Below are 22279 nucleotides of genomic sequence, written 5' to 3'. Positions count from 1 at the left end.
GCAAGTGGCAGATACAGGCATAAGCTGAACCCCCAAACTGTTCCATATTTAGAAGGGATATTTGAAATTAGAGCAATATCCTAATTTTGCAGATGTGTATCTAATTTGTTCTTTTGCATTACTACCAAATGTGGATTACTGCTGATAATATAATTAATAAAATTAATATAATATAACATAACACATTATATACAATAAAATATTTAATATTTATATATAGTAATATATAATATATTATATATACATATAATAATATGTACAATATAATAGTTTAGCAATAAACAATAAAACTTAATATAACAAAGAACATAATTAAGACAATTAAGACAATAAAGATAATAATATAGATAATAATAATTATGATAATGATAATAATGATAATAATAACGATGATGATGATGATGATGATGATAATGATAATAATAATGATAATAATAATAATAATAATAATAATAATAATATAGTGTAGCTCAACCTGAAATGAAAACATTTGTATTTCCAACACAAAACCTAAAGTGTAATAACAGACTCAGGAAACTATAAATATATTTGCATCATACCAAGCATTTCATTAATCCTGAGAAACGGTTACAAAACTTCAAGTGTTTTTAAACTTTCAGAATAATCACATTAGAAAATTATTTAAAACATAATATCTAAAAATTTTATATAATTCTGAAAGTGTTGAAATTTAGGAAGATTTTGTTTACTAATTGTGGAGGATTTAAAGCTATTTGCCGAATTCAATCTGCAGTTGTGAATTGTTTTATTTTTCTGGAGATGCACACTTTTGGTGGGAAAATGACTTACCAGAAAAACCTTAGTCTTTCTGTGTTCTCTTCTTTGTTTCAAAGCACAGGACAGAAATGGCCAGGTCAGAGTAGAGTTTGTTGACAAACTTTATTAGTACTGGCAAAGATTAGTAACAGTGAGATATTGCAACACACTTCTGCATTGCAACCAAGTCTGAGTGGAAAACAGACTTGAAAAAATTCATAAAGAGACAGGAGATGGAGAAAGAATTGTTCAGAATAAAGTAGCACGAGGACTTGGGCACTCAAAGGATGTGGGGATCTAAATCAAGCTTCCTTGGCCCTTCTTCAGAGCAGAGTTTTGGACCTCTCTGATTTCCCACCACCCTCACACCTTCCTCCAGCGATCTTCATCACTTTCTGCTTTGGATCAAAGGCCAACATGTCTATCTAAGGGCTTAGTGAAAACTCATGGATTTCCCCCACAAACCATAAAGGCATCTACAGTCTCTGGAAAGAATTATGGAATCACTCCCAAGAGTGATGAGCTCCACAGCACAGATCCATTATCTAGAAATCACCGGCCTCAGTCTCTATAGCTCCCTTTGGAGACAAGCCACTAAACAGCCTCTGGGGCAGTGAAAAACTATCCTGCAGCCAGGCACTGCCCTGTAGGAAACCTGACCCCACAATGCTGAATGAGCTGATTCATTTGCTGGAATTATTTCATTGCCACAGCCCAAGGAGACTAAAATGGGACCTGCACAGAAAAGCCATAAAGCCCTAATCTTTTATATCCTACTTCTTAAAAGTCTATCTAAACAAACAATCAGTATTAACAAGGAACTATTAAGGAAACTTAGATAATGTTAAAGAAAACAATATTGCCCAGATGACCCAGGAAATCTGTGAGGCTGCCAGGAATCAGCTCAAGAAATCCAGAACGAATGCGAGACCTGAGATCTTTTTCTTCCTGACTCATCAGTGATCACAGAGACATAAAGAGTGGGAAGGAATCCCAGGCTTCCCAGAAGAAGGGATTTCTTCTGGTGCTATACCAACACCAGAAAAGTTTGAGCACAAACTTTGATTCAAGACTGTGCCTTAGACCACCTATCAATTATAAGAAAACCCCAAAGCTTTCCCTGTTGCATAATGTTGTTTACTTACCAGTCTCACTGTACTTGTCAGGTGAGGTCTGCTTTGACGTTTTCTGCCCAGTGACCCCCAAGACTTCTGAACAGCTGTCAGTTCCACCCCCACAGTGCCCCAGGTCTGCCTTCCTTCAGGAAGGGTTACTATAAATACATGCTGACTTTCGGACAGGCAGTGTACGGATCCCTCTGGGGTTGGGCAAAGTTCACTTTGTGAAAGCAAAGCATTGATCCAGAAACCCGGCACTCTTCCTCTCTCATCCCAGCTGTTTTGTGCAAGAAGAAATGTCTGAAAACAATGCATCACCCAGCAATGTGTGAGTCCTGCTCAGCACCTAATCTCAACACTCAATTCAAAGGGCTCTTCTGCTGCAGGCTGTGGCATCTCCCAATCCATGTTAAACTGATCTGAATTCCACACAGATGCTTACGAGCACAGAGAATTCAGAGCACTTGTCACCAGCAGAAGGGAGACCTTTGATCAGTGCTGCCTGCACTGGAGAGTTTCACTGTTTACACTACACACTGCCTGAATGTAAGTCCCTCTGCTGACTTTCACTGCAGAGAAAAGCAAATAACCACCGTAAGAAGTCTCAGTCACTCTAACAAATAAGCCTATCACAGAGAGAATGAACTTTGGGCACTTAAAAACACAAACACTAAAAGCACTGCTTTCAGAGCACATGCTAACAGCATTTCCTCCAACTTATCAGAAGAATTCATGAAAAGATTCAGACACTAGCTTGGTTCTACAGGTTTCTCAGAGTGCCTAATGCTGTTCTTTCCAGTGAAAATTTTCAGATCCTAGATAAACATGGGGAGAACCTAAGGACAAGCACACAAGTGGTGCAGACATTGTGCTGCTGCTTTGTGTGCTAAGCACACTCTCATTTATGAAAAGGTGATGTTTACCTTTTCTAGCAGGACATTTGTACATCTAGTGAGGTACTGGGTCAGCCACAGTATTCCTGCAACCTCTGAAAACCAGGAGACTGACAGCCTGAGCTGAGATAATGACATTTAATAGGCAAAAGAGGGTTACTCTTGAAGACAAGCAGCTCCTTTTTAAGGCACAAAAGCTGAAAGTGAAGTTATTAAGAAGAAATTGCAGTTACCTGCAAGAAAATTATTTACTAGCATAGGTCCCTCATGTAAGTGTCCCTCACACATGCTTATTTTAGTGAATGCTTACAATAATCCAAATTAGAATAAACTCTGATGTTTACATAGAAGAAAATCTCAAATGAACTGCAAACCTCAGTTAAAAAGCAGAGAGTTCAGCACAGGAGGTTATGGCTGTGTCTCACTCTATAAGAGGAGAATTCAAGGTCACACAAGCAAACTTGCAACTGCAGTAAGATTAACATCCTTCCAGTCTGATATGTTAAACATGAATCTATCCTTCATCTCAAGACTTTTCTACAGAGAAATTTATATATCTGTGGTGCAACTGTAAAAGCAGCCTGCACAGATGAGAAATGGGACTGCTGAAATGGTTTTGTGATCATGTCAGAAACTAACAACCAGGAAATCAGTATCTGGCAGGACAACAGGCACATTCACAATGACTGCAGCAATCCCTAAACCATCAATTCAGACAGAATAATGAGATTGGAGGCCACCAGCAATTAGCTAAAGGAAAATTAACTCATTGTGCTTCTGTGTATACCCACTTCAAGAATTCTTTAGGGTCATTAAACACATTCATGTGTCAGCAAAAGATTTATCTGTCCACATTTCAATATATTTTAACTCAGTAAACTGCACCATGAAAAAGAATTAGCAGCTTACTTAGGTTGTCGATGCACTGAAGAGGTAAGAGTCAAAATACAGGATTTCTGGTTCTCTTCCCACTTTTAATTTTCAAACCCTTAATTTATCCTTGTTTTATTTAAAACACAGCTAAAACTACTGATAATAGAAACATTCTCCCATGTTAATATGATGCTGTTCTTGAGCTGGTTTACACTGGTTTTTGTCCTGCCCACACATGCCTTCCCTGGTGGCCTTGTCACTAGCTCTGTTGCCTCTTATCCGTGTCTGCTCTTGCTCCCTGCTGATGCTCCTCGAGTTTGGAGCCTGTGATGCCACATTAGCCCCAGCAGCTGCTTCCTCATCCCACTGCCTGAAGTGATCGGTGTCAATAAAAATCTAAACCAGAGGAAGCGAAACAAAACTCAAGAAAAGACTCTAGATAAAAGGAGTGATAATTTCCTGCAACACTCAAACGACTTCAAAAATAAAGCACCTGGGAGGCAACCAGAGAATGAGTGGAATGAAAAGGAATTGATGGAGAGCTGAAGAGGAGTCTAATCACTCAGGAAAGCAGGGGAAAGGTACATGATGGGTGTTTCCACATGATTTCTGGGTAGTCAAGGAAACAGTTTTTTATCTGTCTGTTTGCTCACTGAACTTGTGTCTCATAGTTAGCAGGTTAAAGGTACTTAAAGTTCTCCTGGTCTCTGACTTCAGGAGTCATGCACTTCTCCCAGCTGCAGCATGGAGCTACTAACTCTACCAACTCCCATTATCTAAGCATGCTCCTTACATTCCTAGTTAGCTGCAACTCTGACTACTCAGGTCATTCAGTGATAAGAGATCCTAAATAATCTGTTTGGAATGAAAATATTTCAGAGAAAAATGGATCTAACGCGCTCTTCCTCCCAACTACCTAAATGTCTAATGTCTAAGATTAATATTTCTTTTATATTTGTGAAGCTTCAGCTTCTGTGTCTGGACTTCACCAACAGTTTCTTCTGCCCCTTCTTATTTCATTGTGCAAAAAGCATTTAAGCTTCCACTTTTGCAGTTTCAGTAAAAGAGCTGTGCAAACGTAGGTTATTAGGAAAAAAATCCTTATACTGAAATTGCCTCTGGTGTAAAACACTGACCTAGAATTAGCTGAAAGCTGCTGAATCCTGGTTTGCTCTGGGGTTTCCTGACCCTTACTCCAACTGCACTGTGTCCAGAGCCACACACCCTTCCTCTTGGAAAGGCCAATAACTGTTCTGGGCTAGCCCTGCCACCTGCAGTCACTGGGCATCAGCACTCTCAAACTGCATAGCAAGAACTCCATGTGTTATTGAGTAGTCCACCTTTGCAATCATTTTCAGCAAAAATATTCCATAAAGGCTTAACACACAGTGTTCCTAGAAGCAGCAGTATTTTTATAGAGTAGACATGCAATTTCTTACATTGACAAGTCAGAATTGTAGGTTTTCTGCAGTTGCCTCTAGAGCATATTGAGGTATAACTGGAGATACTTTTTTTTTACCTTTTTTTTTGGTGCTAGGAGATAACACATTTCAATCCTGTTGAGGGAAAAGTTCATAAGACCATTTTTATCAATTGGAAATAGGAAATTAAAGTTTGGGTAAAATTTCTTTGAAAAATCATAATAAATTTATTTGATGAAACACTAATTTTACAGGCAATTAGAACAAAATTTGGGTTTGGACTGTTGTCTTAAGGCTCATTGACTTTATTTAGAGAAGCAGCTTCTCTTCATCACACATCTGAGTATCCCCTGAGCAGACACTAAGTTTTGTTCTGCTAACAGGAACCCTTTGGCACATTAAAAGCTGGAGCAGCTGTTCCAGTGCAGGGGTTCTGTGAGCCTCTGCTGAGATGGGGCTATATGTGACTGGATGTGGAAGGGCCTATCACTATCACTTTAATATTTTGAGAAAATAGCATTATTTTATGCTCATCTGCACACTTGCTGCAACAGTAAGGTGGAAGAAAATGATTGATGGCTGGGATTCAGAGCAAGGATAATGATGAATGATGCAAGGAATGTAACTCAGCACTGAGTTAGATTATGGATTTATCTTTCAGGTATTAGAACTCTTACAGAAATGTCCATTTACTTTTTGTTTATAACCACATTGGGCAGTGCCTTCACCAGGGGAAGACAGCCTCTGGGGAAGTTCATCTGCCATTTTGTGAAAGAACAAAAGATAGTTGTTGTGTTACATTCATGCTTTTCTGCATTTCTATGTGCACTTGTGCAGTTATACATCTGAATGTGTGCATACACAAAAACACTTGTATATACACAAAAGAAGAAACACAATTTTATGAAACCAAATTTAATATGTTTTTCATCTGTTTCTATTTGCAAAATATATTGAAGAAACAAAAAATTTTTATGTGCACAATATGAAGAAAAACATTTTGTTCTTTATAATAAAAGAAATTTAACAAGATGGAGTATCTCAATTTCAATCAAAATTTGGGGTTTTTTCAACGCAAGTTGCAAAAATATAAAGCTCCAGGACTTTATCTCTTTCTTGTCTTTGAATGTTTGTGTGCCTAGTTTCCTTCTCTAGTCCTTTATTCATGTTAATATAACTTTACAGCTCCAGGGCCCAGCCTAGGATGGCCCCTCTCCTTCCACCCACCTGCCATGGGAGCTGGAGAAGGGCTGGACACAGGACAGCACAGGACTGCCAGCCTTTAAAACACCACACGCTGCTCCTCTCTTTCCCTCCTCCATGTCTCATCTGGAAAAGTACTTTCTGCTTTACAAAAGTGAAATGCTTACAGAAATGGGATCATAGAGTCCTAATGTGAGCAATGTTTAACTCTATCCTTCACCCCTCCTAAACTCATGTCCAGCACAGTCAGTCAAACTACTTTTCAGTTGCTCATCATATTTTCCCAACAGAAGAATACTGAAATGTTGCTGGATGTTCATCGTGATTGGTTCAAGGACCTATGGAGTGGTGAAAAACCAGCATCAATATAAAGAGGCAAATATAATCATCATTTGTTTCTGAGTCATAGCAGACCTTATTCAAACCCTCCAGCTACCACTTGACACAACAACCTCCACTAGAAAGCTTCATGCTGTGGCTTATGTAACCCATTTGCTTTTGATTGGCCTTTTCCAGATGTTACTTTATCTCAATCATCTCAGAATTTGTCTGAAGAATTTGCTGAGGCTGCACGACAGCTTAAAAAAGAAGCTCCAACAATCCAGTTTGGCAAAATGGATGTGACCCACCAACACGACTTGAGAAAAGAATTTAATATTCAAGCCTTTCCTACTGTGAAGTTCTTTGTGAATGGCAGCAGGGAAGATCCCATAGACTGCAAAGGTAATCTGTCTCATGCACTGATAAGACAATGATATGTAATGACAGGATGTACCCATCTATTACACTGCTGAGAAGAAAAATATAGATGCTCAGATAAAAAATACACAAGGTGGAATGCTGTTTTTGCCCATGGTTTTAAATATGCAATGGCCTCTGTACCAATACAGGAACTTGAATCTGAATTCATTGTCCAGTGGCATATCTTGAATATCTTCTCTATATTAAGTTCACACAGCTAAATTAATTACTGGTGTTATTCCACCGAGTGCAGTCACCCCAACAAGACAACTTACTCCCAATTATTACAATAAACATTAACAAGTTGTGCCAAACAAGAACTGGGCCCCAAAAGTGCTCCATTACTCTTCTGGTTGACTGCAATTCCCATGGGCAGTGTGCCTACAGCAGCAGGCTGGAGCAGCACTGCCTCTAACAATGAATTGGGAATTCACAGGTCCTTAACGTGCAGATATGCTTTCTAAGCTAAGGAAAATAATTTTGCCATTCAGCCATCAGAGGGAGCTCATATGTGGCTTAGAATAAAACATGGAATAATTGGAAGTATTTTACAGAAAGTTATTAAGCAAAGACAACAACAGACTTGAGCAATCCCAGAAATCCAGGTCTTATTAAACATTTTTGTTCACTTACAGTATATACAAGAAAGGGCTGATTTTCTTTTCATAAAATGATGAACTTTTACAGAGGTGATAAAAATTGCATGACTTGGCCAAGCATCTGTTAGTTTACTCTGAGCACACACAGGTGAGTCACAAGTTTAATACACTGAACAAAAAAAGGAACCCAAAGTTTACCTCTTGAACCTGTACACAATCCAGTGCTAAGATACCTTTAACTGCTGAGCCCCCTGTGGCTCCTGCTGAAACCTGATCTTCAATATTTTTAGCAACTTGCTCCTCCTTGCTATTGAATTTCTTACCAAGTTCCTACCATCCAGACTTGTGCAAACAGCAGCCTCTGCACAAATGCCACTGAAAGCGTGATGTGCCATACTGAACTTTTATTAGAGGTGCTGAAAGCAAAAGCCCCTACTCTCAGTCTCTGATTAAATCTACAGCATTGACAAGAAAACCTCTCTTAAACTGGTAAACCTGACAGATTTTCTGGTGTGAGCCAGTGAGTACAGAGAATTTTAACAACACACACACAGTTGCCCTGCAGCAGAAAGCTCTTATTTTAGGCACTTTCTAGCAAGATGCAAGAATTAGGAAACTGGTTGCTGCTCTGTGCTTTGTACAAGGCAGAGAGCACTAATTGTTTGGAGGACATGTGCACCAGCAATGGCTTAAATTACATTTTGTTCACTGGTAAATGTTTATGTGCAACCCTTGAGTAAAACCTCACATTTGACTTTTAAACCAATGAGCATTGGCAATTGGAAATGGGCACTGGCCACTCAGTGACTTCTCATACAGGACTTGGTACATACTTCATACCACAAAAGCAACTGCAGACCTTGCTTAAATTAATAAATTAATTAAACTCTTTATAGAAGATGAAATTTTTGAATGGCGTCCTTGGCAATGGACTTAACATGAAGGCCAAATTCTAGGCTTCATAAAATCAACATTTATGACTGCAAAGTCAGAATTTGGCCAGAACACAGGCTGATTAAAGGAACTCAACAGAAAGGGTAACCACGCAGAAAATAGGCTTAGGGGCTTTAGCACTGACATAAGTGACAAGACCTCAATTCTGCCTTTAGACAGCACAAGTCAAGCACTATGTGGCCACTAGATACTGCTCTGTGCTTTCTTCTGCAGCTTATACACTCCAGAGCAGATGACTGCCTGCTACACTTAAAAAAAAAAAAAGTATTTTAAAATAGTTGCAGTGCTGTCTGCTGCAAAATTGATGGCAGTAAAATGGTCTCAGTGGACTCAGTTTTGATCTTGTCATACTGCTAAAATGCACAGTACCAGGACTTGCATCTCTGATAATCCACTTGTACTGTACATCTTGACTCTAGCACTTAACTTTTCCTTTTTCATGTATGATTTTAATTAACCCTTACTCTGGTCCAACAAGTGTGTCTGTCATACAGAGATGAAAAGGCTAAGATTTTAATCGCCTGAGCCTCAATTTGTTCCTCTGAAAACGTGATAGTTTAAAAATGTGATTTTTCAAGAGACTCAACATTTAAAACTTCTGAAAGCTTAGGAGAATCTACCAAATAAACAGACTGACTATAATCTCAGTAAAAGTGGTAGTAGTAATTTGGAAGCCAAAAGATGGAACAATCCAGAACTAAATAACAACTTTGACACTTCAGCTTTGTTTCTTATGTCTAAACTGAAATGATGCTATGGCCCCACAGAGGAATTTTAACATGTATCTGTGCCTATCAGATCTCTCCTGCAGCATCAAAGGAACAATTTTGACACCTAATGTAATTGAACAAACAGTTCAATAAAATCTGCAATTGGTTTGAAGTCATTCTGGATTAAACCTTAGGTCGATAGCACTTTATAGCTTACTGTGATTTTGGGACACATGAAATCTTGCAGGACAGGTTTTCTACCTGTCTGAGTTTCTTCATCTCTATTCTCCATGTGTGATTAATCATTTAACTGGACATAAAACCATTTGCAGAGGTCTCAGAAAAAGCTGTGCTGATCTTGAGACTGCTGGTCTTCTACAGTCACAACCGTTTAAATGGTGACTAGAACCTGAGGTTGAATTTGGATACCTCAAGCTCCCTCTCAATCAGCTTTGACCTCAGTCCTAAGGAGCCCAAGTCCATTTATATTTAGCATCCCTCTGCACCTCCACTGCCTCTGTCCTGAGTGCACAGAAATTTCTGTCATTCATTTTGAGTTTCATTTTAACTCTCTTTTCCTCCCACAGGAGTCAGAAAAGCCTCAACCTTTATTACATGGGTGAAAAGAAGAACAGGACCTAGCACTGCTTTAATCAACTCTACTGATCAGGCTGAAGCCATCATAAAAGCTGATGATTTAGCAGTGATTGGCTTCTTTAGGGTAATTATTTGGAAAGCTCAAAAGGCTGGGTTTTGTTCCAGCTTTGGGTTATACTGCTTGCTATCACCACCAAATCCCATACATCCAAAAGACCTAGAACTCACCAGAAAAACCTAGGTCCTCAGTTTTCTCTACCTTTGAAAAAAAAATTATCTATTTTTTCACACTTCTAGACAAGCAGCCCAGGCAGAAATAAGAAAATCTTACCCCACAGCACATTTCCTTAATCAGTACCTGGGCACAGAGACCCTGAGAACTGCTCCTGAGAGCAGGATGCTCCAGCAGGGTTTGCACAGCTCTGGTCACAGCAGAGTTTCCTGCATCCTCAGAGAAAGGGCGTCTGCCAAGCCCTCCCAGATTTGGCTGGTGTGAAGAAGGCCAAATCTTCATGGATAGGAAGTCATAAAATATTACCACTGTGTATGACCCAACACATGTGCTTTCTCAAGGAAATTCTACCAGTTTCCAAAGTTGAATAAAGTTCTTAGGATTTGGGCTGAATGCTAGTGAACTATAGTCAATAGGTATGCTGTCAGAGTGAGTAAAATAGGAATAGCTTTTTCCTGCTTTTTCAGTGTGTCCTTGAAATCTTAAATATCTGGAAATTTGATCAAGGATATTCTCTAACTAAAGAGACTTTTATTCTGATATCTCTCTGCCCAGTTAGAGGCACAATGTCTGGACTCATACCTGAACTGATAATGTCCCAAATGTGCTGGCTACAGTAGATAGTCCAAGTTTTGTGAATATGGAAAACAGGATTCATTACCAAAATGCCCCATAGTAACGAAGCTGGTGAGCACATAGAACATAAGAGGACAAACTGAAAATGCTCAGTGCCCAGATTTTTGCTTTGCAGCAATCTGCTTGCAGCCATTTAGGAAGGAAGGCAGTTTTCCAGTGCTGGGGGAAATTGAGAAGCTCTATCACAGTGATGCCAGAGAGTTCCCTGAACCACACTGATAGCAGATATTGCCTGCAGATGTGTTTGACTGGACACTGGTTTCACTCGGGTGATGAAAAGATAATAGATGAGCATGACCTAGGGCACGTCAGAAATTTAATGGGTGGAAGCCAACAAAACAGTGTCCAAGCAAAGAAAGAGCCATATTTGGCCTTCTATTACTCACAGATTGCTCACAAATATGAGTGCCAGGATGTGTTGGAAGGTCTCAGCACATAAATTACTATTCATCTAGCATGAAATAATTGTCTGATTAAATCAAATCTGGAAGTGCTGTTGCCTTTCATCCTGCTTATTTACTATTAGTTTGAGGGTGGACAGCAGAGTGACTATTTGACAGATGCAGGACTCAAGGTCCCTGCCTTGAAGAGCACTCAGTCAAAAGCCCCAGATGTGCCAGCCAGCTCCTCTTGAGAGCAGAGAGCCCTGCTCTGTAACCCCTCATCTCCTGCCGGCTGTGCAGGGGCAGCAGCTGCTGGCACGATCCCTCCCCGTCTGCAGAAGGCTTTGCAGAGGGTGGGAGTGCCAGGGGAGAGCAGGGAGGATTAGATCAGTGCAGGGAGGACAGAGGAGACCCCACAGCATCCCTGCTGGCCCAGGACAGCCAACACAAGCGGTAAAGGGGGACACTTGATGTGTCACAGCACTGCTCAGATCTCCCCTTGGAGGGAACCCTGGCAAGTGTTACCCACTCTACAATTATACTCTGCTCTTTACATCACAAGCCTTTAGGGGCCTGCTTCACCTGGAGCTCTAACTCTTACACATCTTAGCAGGATGTAGGGCAGTCTTAATAAATACTCTCTCCTGGACTAGGAACTTCACAATGACAGTGTGGAAGTTTTCTGTGAGACAGCAAAAGACGTGCCAGAGATGCCTTTTGGGATGACAGCCAGTGAGAACGTCTGTGCTAGCTACGGCATCCAAAGGAACTCTCTTGTTGTGTTTAAGAAGGTAGGAGTACAAAAGTCTAGCAGGTAAGGTGTTGTGACAGCTGTGGGCTATAGAAAGGCAGTTTGGGAATTTTTCAGGTTAAATAATTTCCTAGTCGTAATTCAAACAGCTTAACACAAAAAAATAATGCATTTGCAGACAAGAGAGACAAGTAGGAGGCAAAACCAGCAACCTTTAGACAAGTGGTACTTTCAATCTGTCTGCCCACATCCAGGTTCCTAATTTATGCTTAAGCATCTGGGTATAATAACTTTACTTTCAACCTTTCAAATGTTCTAATCAACATTTGCTGCCAAATTCAGTGAGATTTGCCAACATTAACCTCTTTTCTTGTGTGTTGCTTTTGACCAGGAATCTTCTTCCAGTCCACAGCAGAAGTGGCCAACAACACAACCGAAACAACACAGAGTAGCAGCAATATTTAGACTAGGAAGCAGTCAGACCAATGACTTCCTGAGTGAGCAAATCTCACAGATAATGTGTATAGATGTAGGAAAGATCTTTCAGTATGTCAACATTACTGAACAAATTAAAACTGTCAGCTGTACCTTGAATTTTAGCTGTAATCTTGTTCTGCAATCTAGCTGTGACATTCATTTTACAAGCTATGGAATTTCAGTTGCTCAGGATCATAAAACTCTCACTTTTAAAGCCTGTCATTTTGCTCCTGTAGTTGATAAGGCCACCAAGCTCACAAACTTCACTATTTGTCCAGGGAAAACCTGTGCATACTGAAGTGCTTGAAGACGGTAGACAGGACAAACTGGGCCTGACAAGGCTAATCAAAACCTTTGCCTTGGATTTGGTCACTGAATATAATATTGAGGTATGTGCATTTCGCTGTATTAGCAAAAACTACAGAAGGATGGAAATCCATGCAGAAAGAAACCTAGGGAAATATTCTGCACCTTAGGGACTGAGAATTTTCTTTGCTTGTTTGACAAGGTCACTCTTAAACAGAGCTAGGAATGCCAGCAGAACCCAGCACGCAGCTCTAACCCAGGCCAGGTGATGCTTCCCTCTGGCAAGATGTTGTTTCCTTGAGGAGATGAGGAGTGGCTGGTGAACAGTGAGCTCTGAGCATGCAGACACCTCCCTCCTGTAGAGCCAACACCAAGGTCTAGGCTGCTTCTGCAGCAGCTAAGTGTGGTGGGAGGTTGGAATTTCAGTCCCTAACCCTGGCTCCAAACATTCCAACACAGCAACAGGGAGCTCTGGGCCAAGGCAAGAGGGAAAGGAACCAGCAGTAATTGTTGCTAGTGCAGGTAGGAAAGGAAAGATGGAATGACCTGCTTTCCTGGGGGACACCCCACTGCCTCTGATTATAGGGTGGCACGAGGAAAAGGGTAGTCCTGTACAGGGAAGGGGATACAAGCTGCTGATGCCACCTAGAAGGGGAGGAAGTGCCCAGCCAGGTCTTGCCCCCACAGCTGCTGCAGCTGGGCCTCCCTGGGTAACACCACCTTTTACTTTCAGCATTAATTCTTCTCTGTGTGTTATTTAGGAGGTCAGATTAGAAGATCACAGTCCCTTCTGACTGTAAAAATCTATGCATTACTATGAGTTTTCTCCTAGAACAGAAAAAAACCCACTCAGCAGCTGCTGATTCTTCCTACTTTATCTGCTTTAAAACAATGAAACAAAAGCCAATGGTTATGGAAATGACTGGGAATTGAGTTTTAAAAAGTGAAATTTGCAATAGCAGAACCTAGGGATACTGATATGCTGAGCCTCTGATTCACTGTTCTACCTACAAAGAGTGGAGCAGATGTTGAGTCTTTTGTTTCCCAGACATCTGTGAAGATTTTTGATGTCCCTGTTGAAAATCACATCCTGCTGTTCACCCCAACGAACTCGGAGACTTTCAGTGAGATTTATGAAAACTACCAGTCTGCTGCCGCAGAATTCAGAGGAAAGGTTTGTAACACTCAATCCAGACTTGCAAATAGGAATGCCAAAAGATCAGTGGAAAATCACTCACCAACACTATTGGTAAAAATACACTGGTGTCAGTCCATCTTCTAACTCTACCAAACCATTTAAAAATAGTTTCAGTAACTATTACTTGAATTTGTTAAAGACAAGCTGAAAGATAAACTTCAGTTGGAAATGATTCTTTAAGACACAAAGACCACAAAGAGGAGCACTAATTCCAGCTGTTACAAATGAACCTGTTTCTGATTTTACAAATACAATTTTCTGGGAGCAGCTTCCAGCTAAAGGTAGTTTTTGCAAAATTCTGGCAATTTCTGGCTCTACCAGGAAATGCCACGAGGATCTCAGAATATTGGCTGAAGAAAAGGCTGGAGCCAGCTACAAAACCTGAGGAATATTGCAAGCAATGTGCAGCCATGGGTTTGCATGTGTAGAGACAGTTACAGGCAGTCATACACACAAATATTTTGGTTTTCAGTGGTGCTACTTCTGCTCCAGGTACAAGAGACACTGAAGAACAGTAAGTCATCTTGTAGTAAGATATCACATGTTGGTAAATACATATGGATTACAGGTGTTTCAGCTCTTCAGTCCCATTAGTATTTATGAGGAGGAGTAATAAGCACTTTGGGGGGTAATTTAAAAGTGTGAAATTGAAAGATGTGATAGAAAGCACTGTGAAAGGACAGAGGGAAAAGCTGCACTACTTTTGGCTGCTTTAGCATTTGTTATTAACTAGGATCAAGATGAAATGAAGTCCACAGAGCTGCTGGGTTTTGGTCTGAGACCAAAAATGATTTTGCACAGTTCCTTGAATCCTACCCTGCTTGCAAGTTCCACAGTCCATTTCTCCAGACTAGCTAAACCAAACCTGGAAGGTCCAACCAGATGCATGACTCTCTCTTTATCATCAGATATTGTTTGTTTTGGTGGATACTGATGAAGCAAGGAATGGACGGATTTTTGAGTATTTTCGCATCAGGGACATCGATGTTCCTGCCGTGAGAATCCTAAATCTGACCAGCGATGCCAAGTACAAAATGCCTGCGGATGAGGTGACTGTGGAGAACCTAAAAGAATTTTGCCAGAACTACCTAAATGGAAAAGCAAAGGTATGTCCATTACTAGTGAGACAGCTCTCTAGTACACCAGCTAAAATATAACAGCTTGGCAGAGCACCCCCTTTTTAAATTAGAACAATGTCCTGTTGTGATCACTGCTTTATTAATCTATTGTCACACTAATGCATTCATCTACAGTTGTTGACAGAGCATTCCTCTGTATCTAAAAACTAAGGTGGACTACAAAGTTTTCCAGTCCTCCAATGTAAATACTGAACTGATCATCTATGGCCCAATATTTTAACTGATATTTTATTTTAGTGGTTTGAAAACTCCCTCTATCTCAATCCTTCCAATACTATAATGGAGGTATTTCCCTCCCTTTGTTGGGGAGAGGTGGAAACAATCATTGAAACAGATTTTAAGGTTACAGAAAAATCCAGTAAATAGAAAACTGACATTTTCAGAGGGGATTAACATTTGGTATTTATTTTAAGCAATTTTAGCAAAGTGAATTTTCCCAGGGGGATCATTCCCAATGGTAAACACAGCATCTGTTGCCAAAATGAGGCATCATCACACTCATGTGAAAAATACATTAAAACATTTTGCTTATTCAGTGCTCCTCAGGGTGATTTACAGGGAGAAAAGATAAAGCAGTCAGTCTGAGAGAAGGCAGAATTTAAGAAACGTGGGTAGGTAGATCCTGTATTCGGTGTTGGAAGTGAGCAGAAGAATGGAAGTGGAGGGGATGTGGCCTCTTTCTCACCAAGATCTGCTTGAAGGGCACAGTCCCACCAAGGACAGCTGCCATGGGGCACATGTGCCTTTCTACTACTGTGCTGTGGTGTCAAAAAGAGAAATTCCCAGTTACTGCACTGTAAATTGTAGAAGTCATGTGGGAACCATGACTGGTGGTGAAGGCAGAGATTTAAGCAGCAATGCACACTTTCTGGTGTGTTTTACATCACTTTTGAAAGCCCACAACATGTAAACTTTTCAGTAGTCCACCTTCTGAACATTGGGCAACAAGAATTCAGGACAAGGAATACAACTATGTTCCAAAGGATCATTTTCAGACAGTCTGCTACAGAGCCTGTATTCAAGAGAGAGACAAGTAGTTCTGAGTATCAACTACCCAGGGGTGTGAGATCCCAGCTCCTGCTGAAGGGAGAGAAGGTGGAACCATGTGATGGCTGAACTGGATGTAATGATATAAAAGAGTTATCAGACAGTAACAGAGTACATTAGGTAATGTCCCATCAGTCTCCCATTAACTTGAGCTGGAGTACAGTTTCTCAATGTTCCCTGCACTTTCACAGCAATGTTTCTGTTTCTGCTTAGCAACATCTCTCTAGTGAGGAAATTCCACAAGACTGGGACAAGATGCCCGTCAAAGTGCTTGTTGGGAAGAATTTCAACAGTATCATCTTCAATAAGACCATGACTGTGTTTGTTATGTTTTGTAAGTGTTGTTGCTGAATTCAGATTTTAAGCTGCTTTAACATGATCAATTGGAAGGAAAAAATGAAAGCTCATGCTTATATACCAAACTGATCTTTGCACTTTACAGAATCAGAGCTCAATGAATTATTATTGTTTGTGGAAAGAATTGAAGAAAAATTTGTGTATATCTATGGAAACGCTTTGCTGACTTAGTGTTGCACTGAGTAGTACTGGATCTCTTGAGTAAATATTTGTCAAGGCCATATCAAGTCTGTGTTGAAAACCAGCATGACACTGAAACGCCAAGGTATATGATGGAAGTGTGTTGCACAGCATGAGTCAGGCTGTCTTACAAGGGCAGAGGGAGAGTTAAGTGAGATTGTCTTGTTATAATGCTCTAGGATTAAATCCCAGATAGGAATTGTGGTTTAGGAAATTGTAACTCTTTTTTCCTCCTCTGTCTGCAAGGGATGTGGATTCCTTACATGACTCTTTCCAGCAAGACACCTCTGCCCTATCTTTGTACCAGCCAGCAGGGATTAGTTTGTGCCTTAGTTACTTCAGTAAAGCAAAGATGCAGCATTATCAGAAGTATAGACACCTAGCTGTACTATCCTGAATTCCAGAAATTCCTTAAGGTTGTATATTCCTGCCACCCTCCTTGCTGGCTGCAGCTGTGTCACTCACACAAGTAATTTTTACATTTCAGTATCATGAACAAACTGAATGACCTAAGCAAGAATTGAACCAAGTCCTCTGGAAATGAAAGGCTGGTAAAGGGAATGTATTGTATTCAGTCAAGTGCACCTGAAACTTTAATTCTGTGTAAACCAAGTGTGAGCATTGTTATCCCAAATGAAGGACTGCAACTGTGTTGTGAGCTTTTTAAAGGGATACTGGGCTCTCAGCAGTTTGCCTTTCTGGTGGCCTGAATCGGTGCAGTGCTCAGAGTCAGAACAGTATCATAACTCAAACTCCTCTTTCTAGAGTCAACGTAGCATGGTTTTTGAACACAGTTAATTTTAGTATGAAGGAAGTATTTTGTAGTTCTGACAAGTATTTCAACATGGGAATGATGCAAGCCTTATGTGGGTTGCACTGATTATCTGGCACAACTCTCCAGCAACGTAATCCAAGTTTTGTGTTTGTTACTAAAAGGCTAAAGAGAGCTAAAGCAGCAGTGCTATCAGAAATGTGTTAGTGAATAACTAGTTATCATTACATGGAAAAGTGAAATTCATGAAGGGCAAATGGTTTCAAGCAGATGCTGACCACAACTGGAAGCCCAAACCCTGTTGACCTGAAGGGCTAGATAGGTCCCTGTGATTGTACCACCACATGCACTTCTGTGTCCTTCTAATTTTATTTTTAAATGTGCAGATGCCCCTTGGTCCCACAAGTGCAGGAAACTCCTGCTGATCTGGGATAAGCTGGGAGAGCAATATGAAAGCCGCAAAGACATAATGATTGCAAAGATTGATGTCACAGCAAACGACATCCTGTCCGTGGCGTTGGATCGCTATCCGTTCTTCACGCTCTTTCCTGCTGGGCCAGATTTCCAGGTGAGAAGCTGCTGGGGAAGATTGTGCAGGCACAGGTACATGCCAGGGCAGGGGGCTGTGCTTGCACCTGTGTCACAGGGAGAAAGGAGTTCTTTCACTAAGAAAGCTTTGTTCCTTTTCTGCTCAGCACTGCCTTCTGAGTAGACGTTGCTGCCAAGAACCGGAATTAGCAGAGAAACCCTTCTATTGTCTTATCCTAGATATGTGACAAGGGCTCAAGTATCATTTACTCACTTGGACTACAAGTCCTTAGGGCCTCACATCCTGCTATTTAACAATTTCCAATCAGCCTGTTGGGTTCTAGCAACAGTCTCAGCTTGGAGTGAATTTACCTATGCCTCCTAATGACTGCAGTGCCTTTTTACTTGAAACCATGACAAGAGATGTCCTGTCAAAGAATTACTTGTGCTAGTTGTTTCCAGAGCATTCATGAAAATTGTCTCTAAAATGTTGGTACTGCTCCTTTTCCTCTACATTTTCACAAAACCCAAATAAAAAACTTTCTTCTCTACATTAAATACAATAATTTTACTGCATTCTGGTATCCCAGCTTCCTTTGGGAATGAATACTTGTTGTCAAGACCAATGATTTTTGCAATATGCTACCTAATAAATCAGCTATGTTACACAATAATTAGAAAATGCTGCTGAAAGTGAAGGCAAAGAAAAATAGTAAATAGCTACATTCTCCATCTATGTAGACTATCTAATTAAAAAGAAAATATCTCTGAAGTAAAAAAAAATTAAGATGCTGCTATAATTAAGGCATTACTAAGCTTTTCATTTTTCTTCTTAGTATTAAACTTAAATTAAATTCTAAGACATTTACCCATGTCCTCACTTAATCTTTGAGAGATTTTCCTCTTGGATGTGCATGCACAACTTCTGATTAATTGAACTGCAGTCCTGCACACTCACACAATATTTAGTCTTCTAGCAGAAAAGCAGAAACACATTAAATGCTTGTAAAAAATGTCAGTTTGCAAAAAAAAAACCCAACCAAATAAACAAACAAAAAAAATCCCAAACCAGTAAAACTTTCATCAGCTATTAAGGGATTGTTTCATAATTAAAAATAATCTGGAATTAAAGGGTATTTGAAATTTCAAGTTCTTCCTTGTGCACCATGTTTTTGTACTACTTCCCTCAAGTGCAGAAATTTTGTCTTGTACTTGACTAGCAGTGCAGGTTCCTGTAGATATCTGTTTATATGGGTTAAGTGAGAAAAATAAGTTTTACATACTCCTATGCACAGATTACTGTAATGGAAAGTGTTGACACATATCCCCAGTAACCAGCAAAGGAATCAGCTGCTTCTCTGGCTTTACAGGTCTTCAGGCTCTGAGAAACTGATGTTCCAGCCATCATCAGAGTTGATAAAAAATCAAGACTCATCTGAGAATATAAATTGCCTCTGGAGAAATAAAATAATCTTTCTCGAGATACTTAAACTTACAAACATAAAAACCATAAAAAAGTAGTTTCAAAGCTGCCACACTTTTTATTAAAATGGAATGGAAATACCAAAATTTTAGTATACAAAAATAGTACCATTTTAGTGAATTCACCGTCTGGAGGTGCTTTGTTTACAGTCCTTTGAACTCAAATCAGTGTATGAGTACCCAGTTTAAAGTAACACAACATTATTGGTCTCAGTGGGAGTGAGCTTAACCCAGCTGAGAATAGGCCTCCACCTATTTCTAAATACACTCAGATAACAGCAGACAATTCCCAGTGTCACGTACATGAACTGCTACAACATTTTGCTAAAATACTTGTTCAAAACCTTTTTATACTTCCAGAGAGCAAAGGATTTTTAGGGAGGAATCTTTAAAATACAATATGGTGCCTAGACCCACTCAGAAAATTTTAAAGCTCTGAACTGAAACTGTTTCTTTCATTAAACTTCCTCAGAAGAACATCCTCAGTAAATCCCCAATTTAAGGTGAAGTATAAGAAAATTAATGTCACTGCTCATCTTCATCCTGTTCTTTCAAGCTGTGCAACAGTATATTTCAGAGCTATTCCAAAATTTGAATTTCCATCAAAATCTTTGAACAGCTTTGAATAGCATGGCTGGACACTTAAAAGACTCTGTCCTTCAGAATATCTTTCCAATGTTTATTGTTAAGCACAAAAACCCCCACTGATGTCAGTAGTTGGTAGGATCCCAAACTGGTACTGTAAAATAATGGTTGTTTTTTATACAAATCCTTTTCTTCTTAGGAATATACATCTATTTCTTCTTTATACTCAAGATTCAGATGATGTTGGAACCAGCTGTGCCTCTGCCCTTGTTTTTCAAATGAAGCACAAAAGTCTAGGGTTTGGTCAGTCTAAAGAACCAAAATCCTCCACCTGATTTCACCATTATTTCCAAAATTTTGTGTACAGAATTACATACTTAACTTTAGATTTTTTTTCAGGAAGTGGCCTATACTGGGGAATATACATTGGAGGCATTTTCTGAATTCTTAGAAGAACAAAGCAAGACAAAAGCAGAACCAGGAGAGAAGGTAGGAATTTCATCCAGATGCTGCCTGATCTGCTGTGTAATCCAGGCATGTTCCCAGCTTGTGGAGAAATTCCTGAACTGGCTGTAGCACAGCCACTATCCTGGGCCCTGCTTGTGCCAGTGCTGGGGTGGTTCTTTCCAGTTTGTAGCTGGTTCCATCCCCACAGCAGCTGCAGTCATGTACCAGAGCCTGGCAGGCACACACCCACTCACGTCCCTGTTTTCATCACACCCTCATCCCCCTCTGCTCCTGTTATCCCTGAGTCACTACAGCAACACTGGCAGTAGGCACTGCATGGCAGAAAGGAGCCTCCACCCTCACAGGTGTGCAGCAACACTTGTTCACCATTTTAGGAAAAAAAAGAGCCCCAGCTAAGTGTCACTTGTGGCTGGAGTTGTTCAAATCTCCATTGCCCACCTCGTTCTGCTACATTCAGAGCAGCTTCTCTTCCATGTAAAACAAGGACACAGCTGAGAGCAGATGATGTCCCTTCTCTGAGTAGTCTGGTGATTATTGCCTAGTTCCTTGACCCTTTCTTCTCCACTGTAAATCAGACCAGAGAAGTGTTTGCTGTCCACAGCTTTCTGTTATTTAATCACCCTTCACTGCAAAGACGCAAGGTAAGTGAACAATGTGACCGATCTCCACAAGAGAACTACAAGCAACAGAAAAAATTCTGATGTGTAAATGAAGGCACTGTCCACCCAGTGTAACAATCCTGGGCCCTTTCTGCCCAGAAGTGAAATGGAACCACAGGGTAGCAATTGTTATTAACACTCTTTTCAGCTAGTAGGAAAACTGTCTGTGGGTGGACAAACAGTTTTGAGTTCTCAGACTTATTTCCACCAGAGGCTTTGATTTTTTTCCTGCATTCAGTGCTTCAATCTGTAGTTACTGATGGAGAGAGATGACTAAACTAGTATTGGGACACAGAGGGCTGCAGAGCAGGATCAGACACCCACCTTTGCCCAGTCACTGCACAATTCTGTTTTCCAATACCCAAAGCCCACACCTGATGTCTCCCTCTTGCATGTTCCTTAGTGCTGTGTTTCAAGCAGATCCATTGAGTTCTACACACAGTCTTTTACATGCAGGATTTGAACTCTGTACATTCTCTTGTCTCTTCATGCTTTATTTCACATAAAAGAACAGAAAATACCACTTAAATCCATATTCTGTGCAGCAAAAGGGGTAAGTAATTGGCATTTTCTCATCTCTTCACTTTTCCCATCCTTATCTGACACCCACCAAATTTCCTGGAAGATTTCAGTATTAGACCATGTGCAGTACAGGGCTACATGTGAACTCCCCTCTTGAAGTAATTCTTCATCCTCACCTCAGGGCATTCACAAACACACAAACAAGATGAATAGGGTCGTTTCTTTCGAGATTGCCAAAGAAAGACATCTTGCACCCATCAGCACACATGGTATTCTAAGTTCATATTAAATATTCACACAAAGCTTCATCTAAGCTTTGCCATAAACCAGTGAAAAGGTTTGAAAACAAAGCACATTTTAGCAACAGCTCCACTATTTCTGACCTCATTAACAAGACCTCAAGTTCCTTGGTTGAAAAGATCTGCATTTCAAATAATCTTAAAATGTTTTGGGGTTTTTTTTAAGAATTACTAGAGTAATTGTCTTTGTGAACATTTGTAATAAGCAATTTTCCTTTTTTAAAAGGATCCTTCAGAAGGAATCAAAGAGGATTTCAGGCAAAAGGAAACTGTAATAAGAGAGAAAGAACTTTAATAGTACAGAGAAAGAGAAACATTCTGAGGATTGTGGGGAATCCTTCCTGGAAGGAGCTCACTGGAAGAATGACTCAT

At 40.2% G+C, this 22279-nt stretch overlaps 2 protein-coding genes across 5 annotated transcripts in view; one reads left to right on the top strand and one right to left on the bottom strand.

Moving 5' to 3' along the window:
- LOC102106553 (acyl-coenzyme A synthetase ACSM4, mitochondrial-like) overlaps window positions 1-7853 on the bottom strand; it is a 21488-nt gene extending 13635 nt beyond the window's left edge. For 2 of the 4 annotated variants that reach the window (XM_014252662.2, XM_005522931.3), the window contains exon 1: window positions 1923-2367. The gene's annotated coding sequence lies outside the window, so the exon portion shown is untranslated. Of the gene's footprint in view, window positions 1-810; window positions 918-1922; window positions 2368-7823 lie in introns of those variants that run through there. The other 2 variants (XM_014252663.2, XM_014252661.2) reach the window with 2 other exon arrangements.
- Window positions 1-22279, top strand: part of PDILT (protein disulfide isomerase like, testis expressed) — a 23530-nt gene extending 1251 nt beyond the window's left edge. The window contains exons 3-12 of the mRNA XM_005523172.3: window positions 6802-7008; window positions 9877-10010; window positions 11791-11928; window positions 12644-12754; window positions 13720-13845; window positions 14778-14975; window positions 16269-16389; window positions 17751-17932; window positions 20359-20448; window positions 22134-22279. Coding sequence (XP_005523229.1) covers window positions 6802-7008; window positions 9877-10010; window positions 11791-11928; window positions 12644-12754; window positions 13720-13845; window positions 14778-14975; window positions 16269-16389; window positions 17751-17932; window positions 20359-20448; window positions 22134-22202 — 1376 coding nt within the window. The 3' untranslated portion in view covers window positions 22203-22279. The remainder of the gene's footprint in view (window positions 1-6801; window positions 7009-9876; window positions 10011-11790; window positions 11929-12643; window positions 12755-13719; window positions 13846-14777; window positions 14976-16268; window positions 16390-17750; window positions 17933-20358; window positions 20449-22133) is intronic.

The sequence above is a fragment of the Pseudopodoces humilis genome, chromosome 18 (genome assembly GCF_049639895.1).
Source record: "Pseudopodoces humilis isolate 2021_Gansu_Grassland_sample_001 chromosome 18, ASM4963989v1, whole genome shotgun sequence".
NCBI lineage: Eukaryota > Metazoa > Chordata > Aves > Passeriformes > Paridae > Pseudopodoces > Pseudopodoces humilis.
This window is presented reverse-complemented; position numbering and strand designations above follow the sequence as displayed.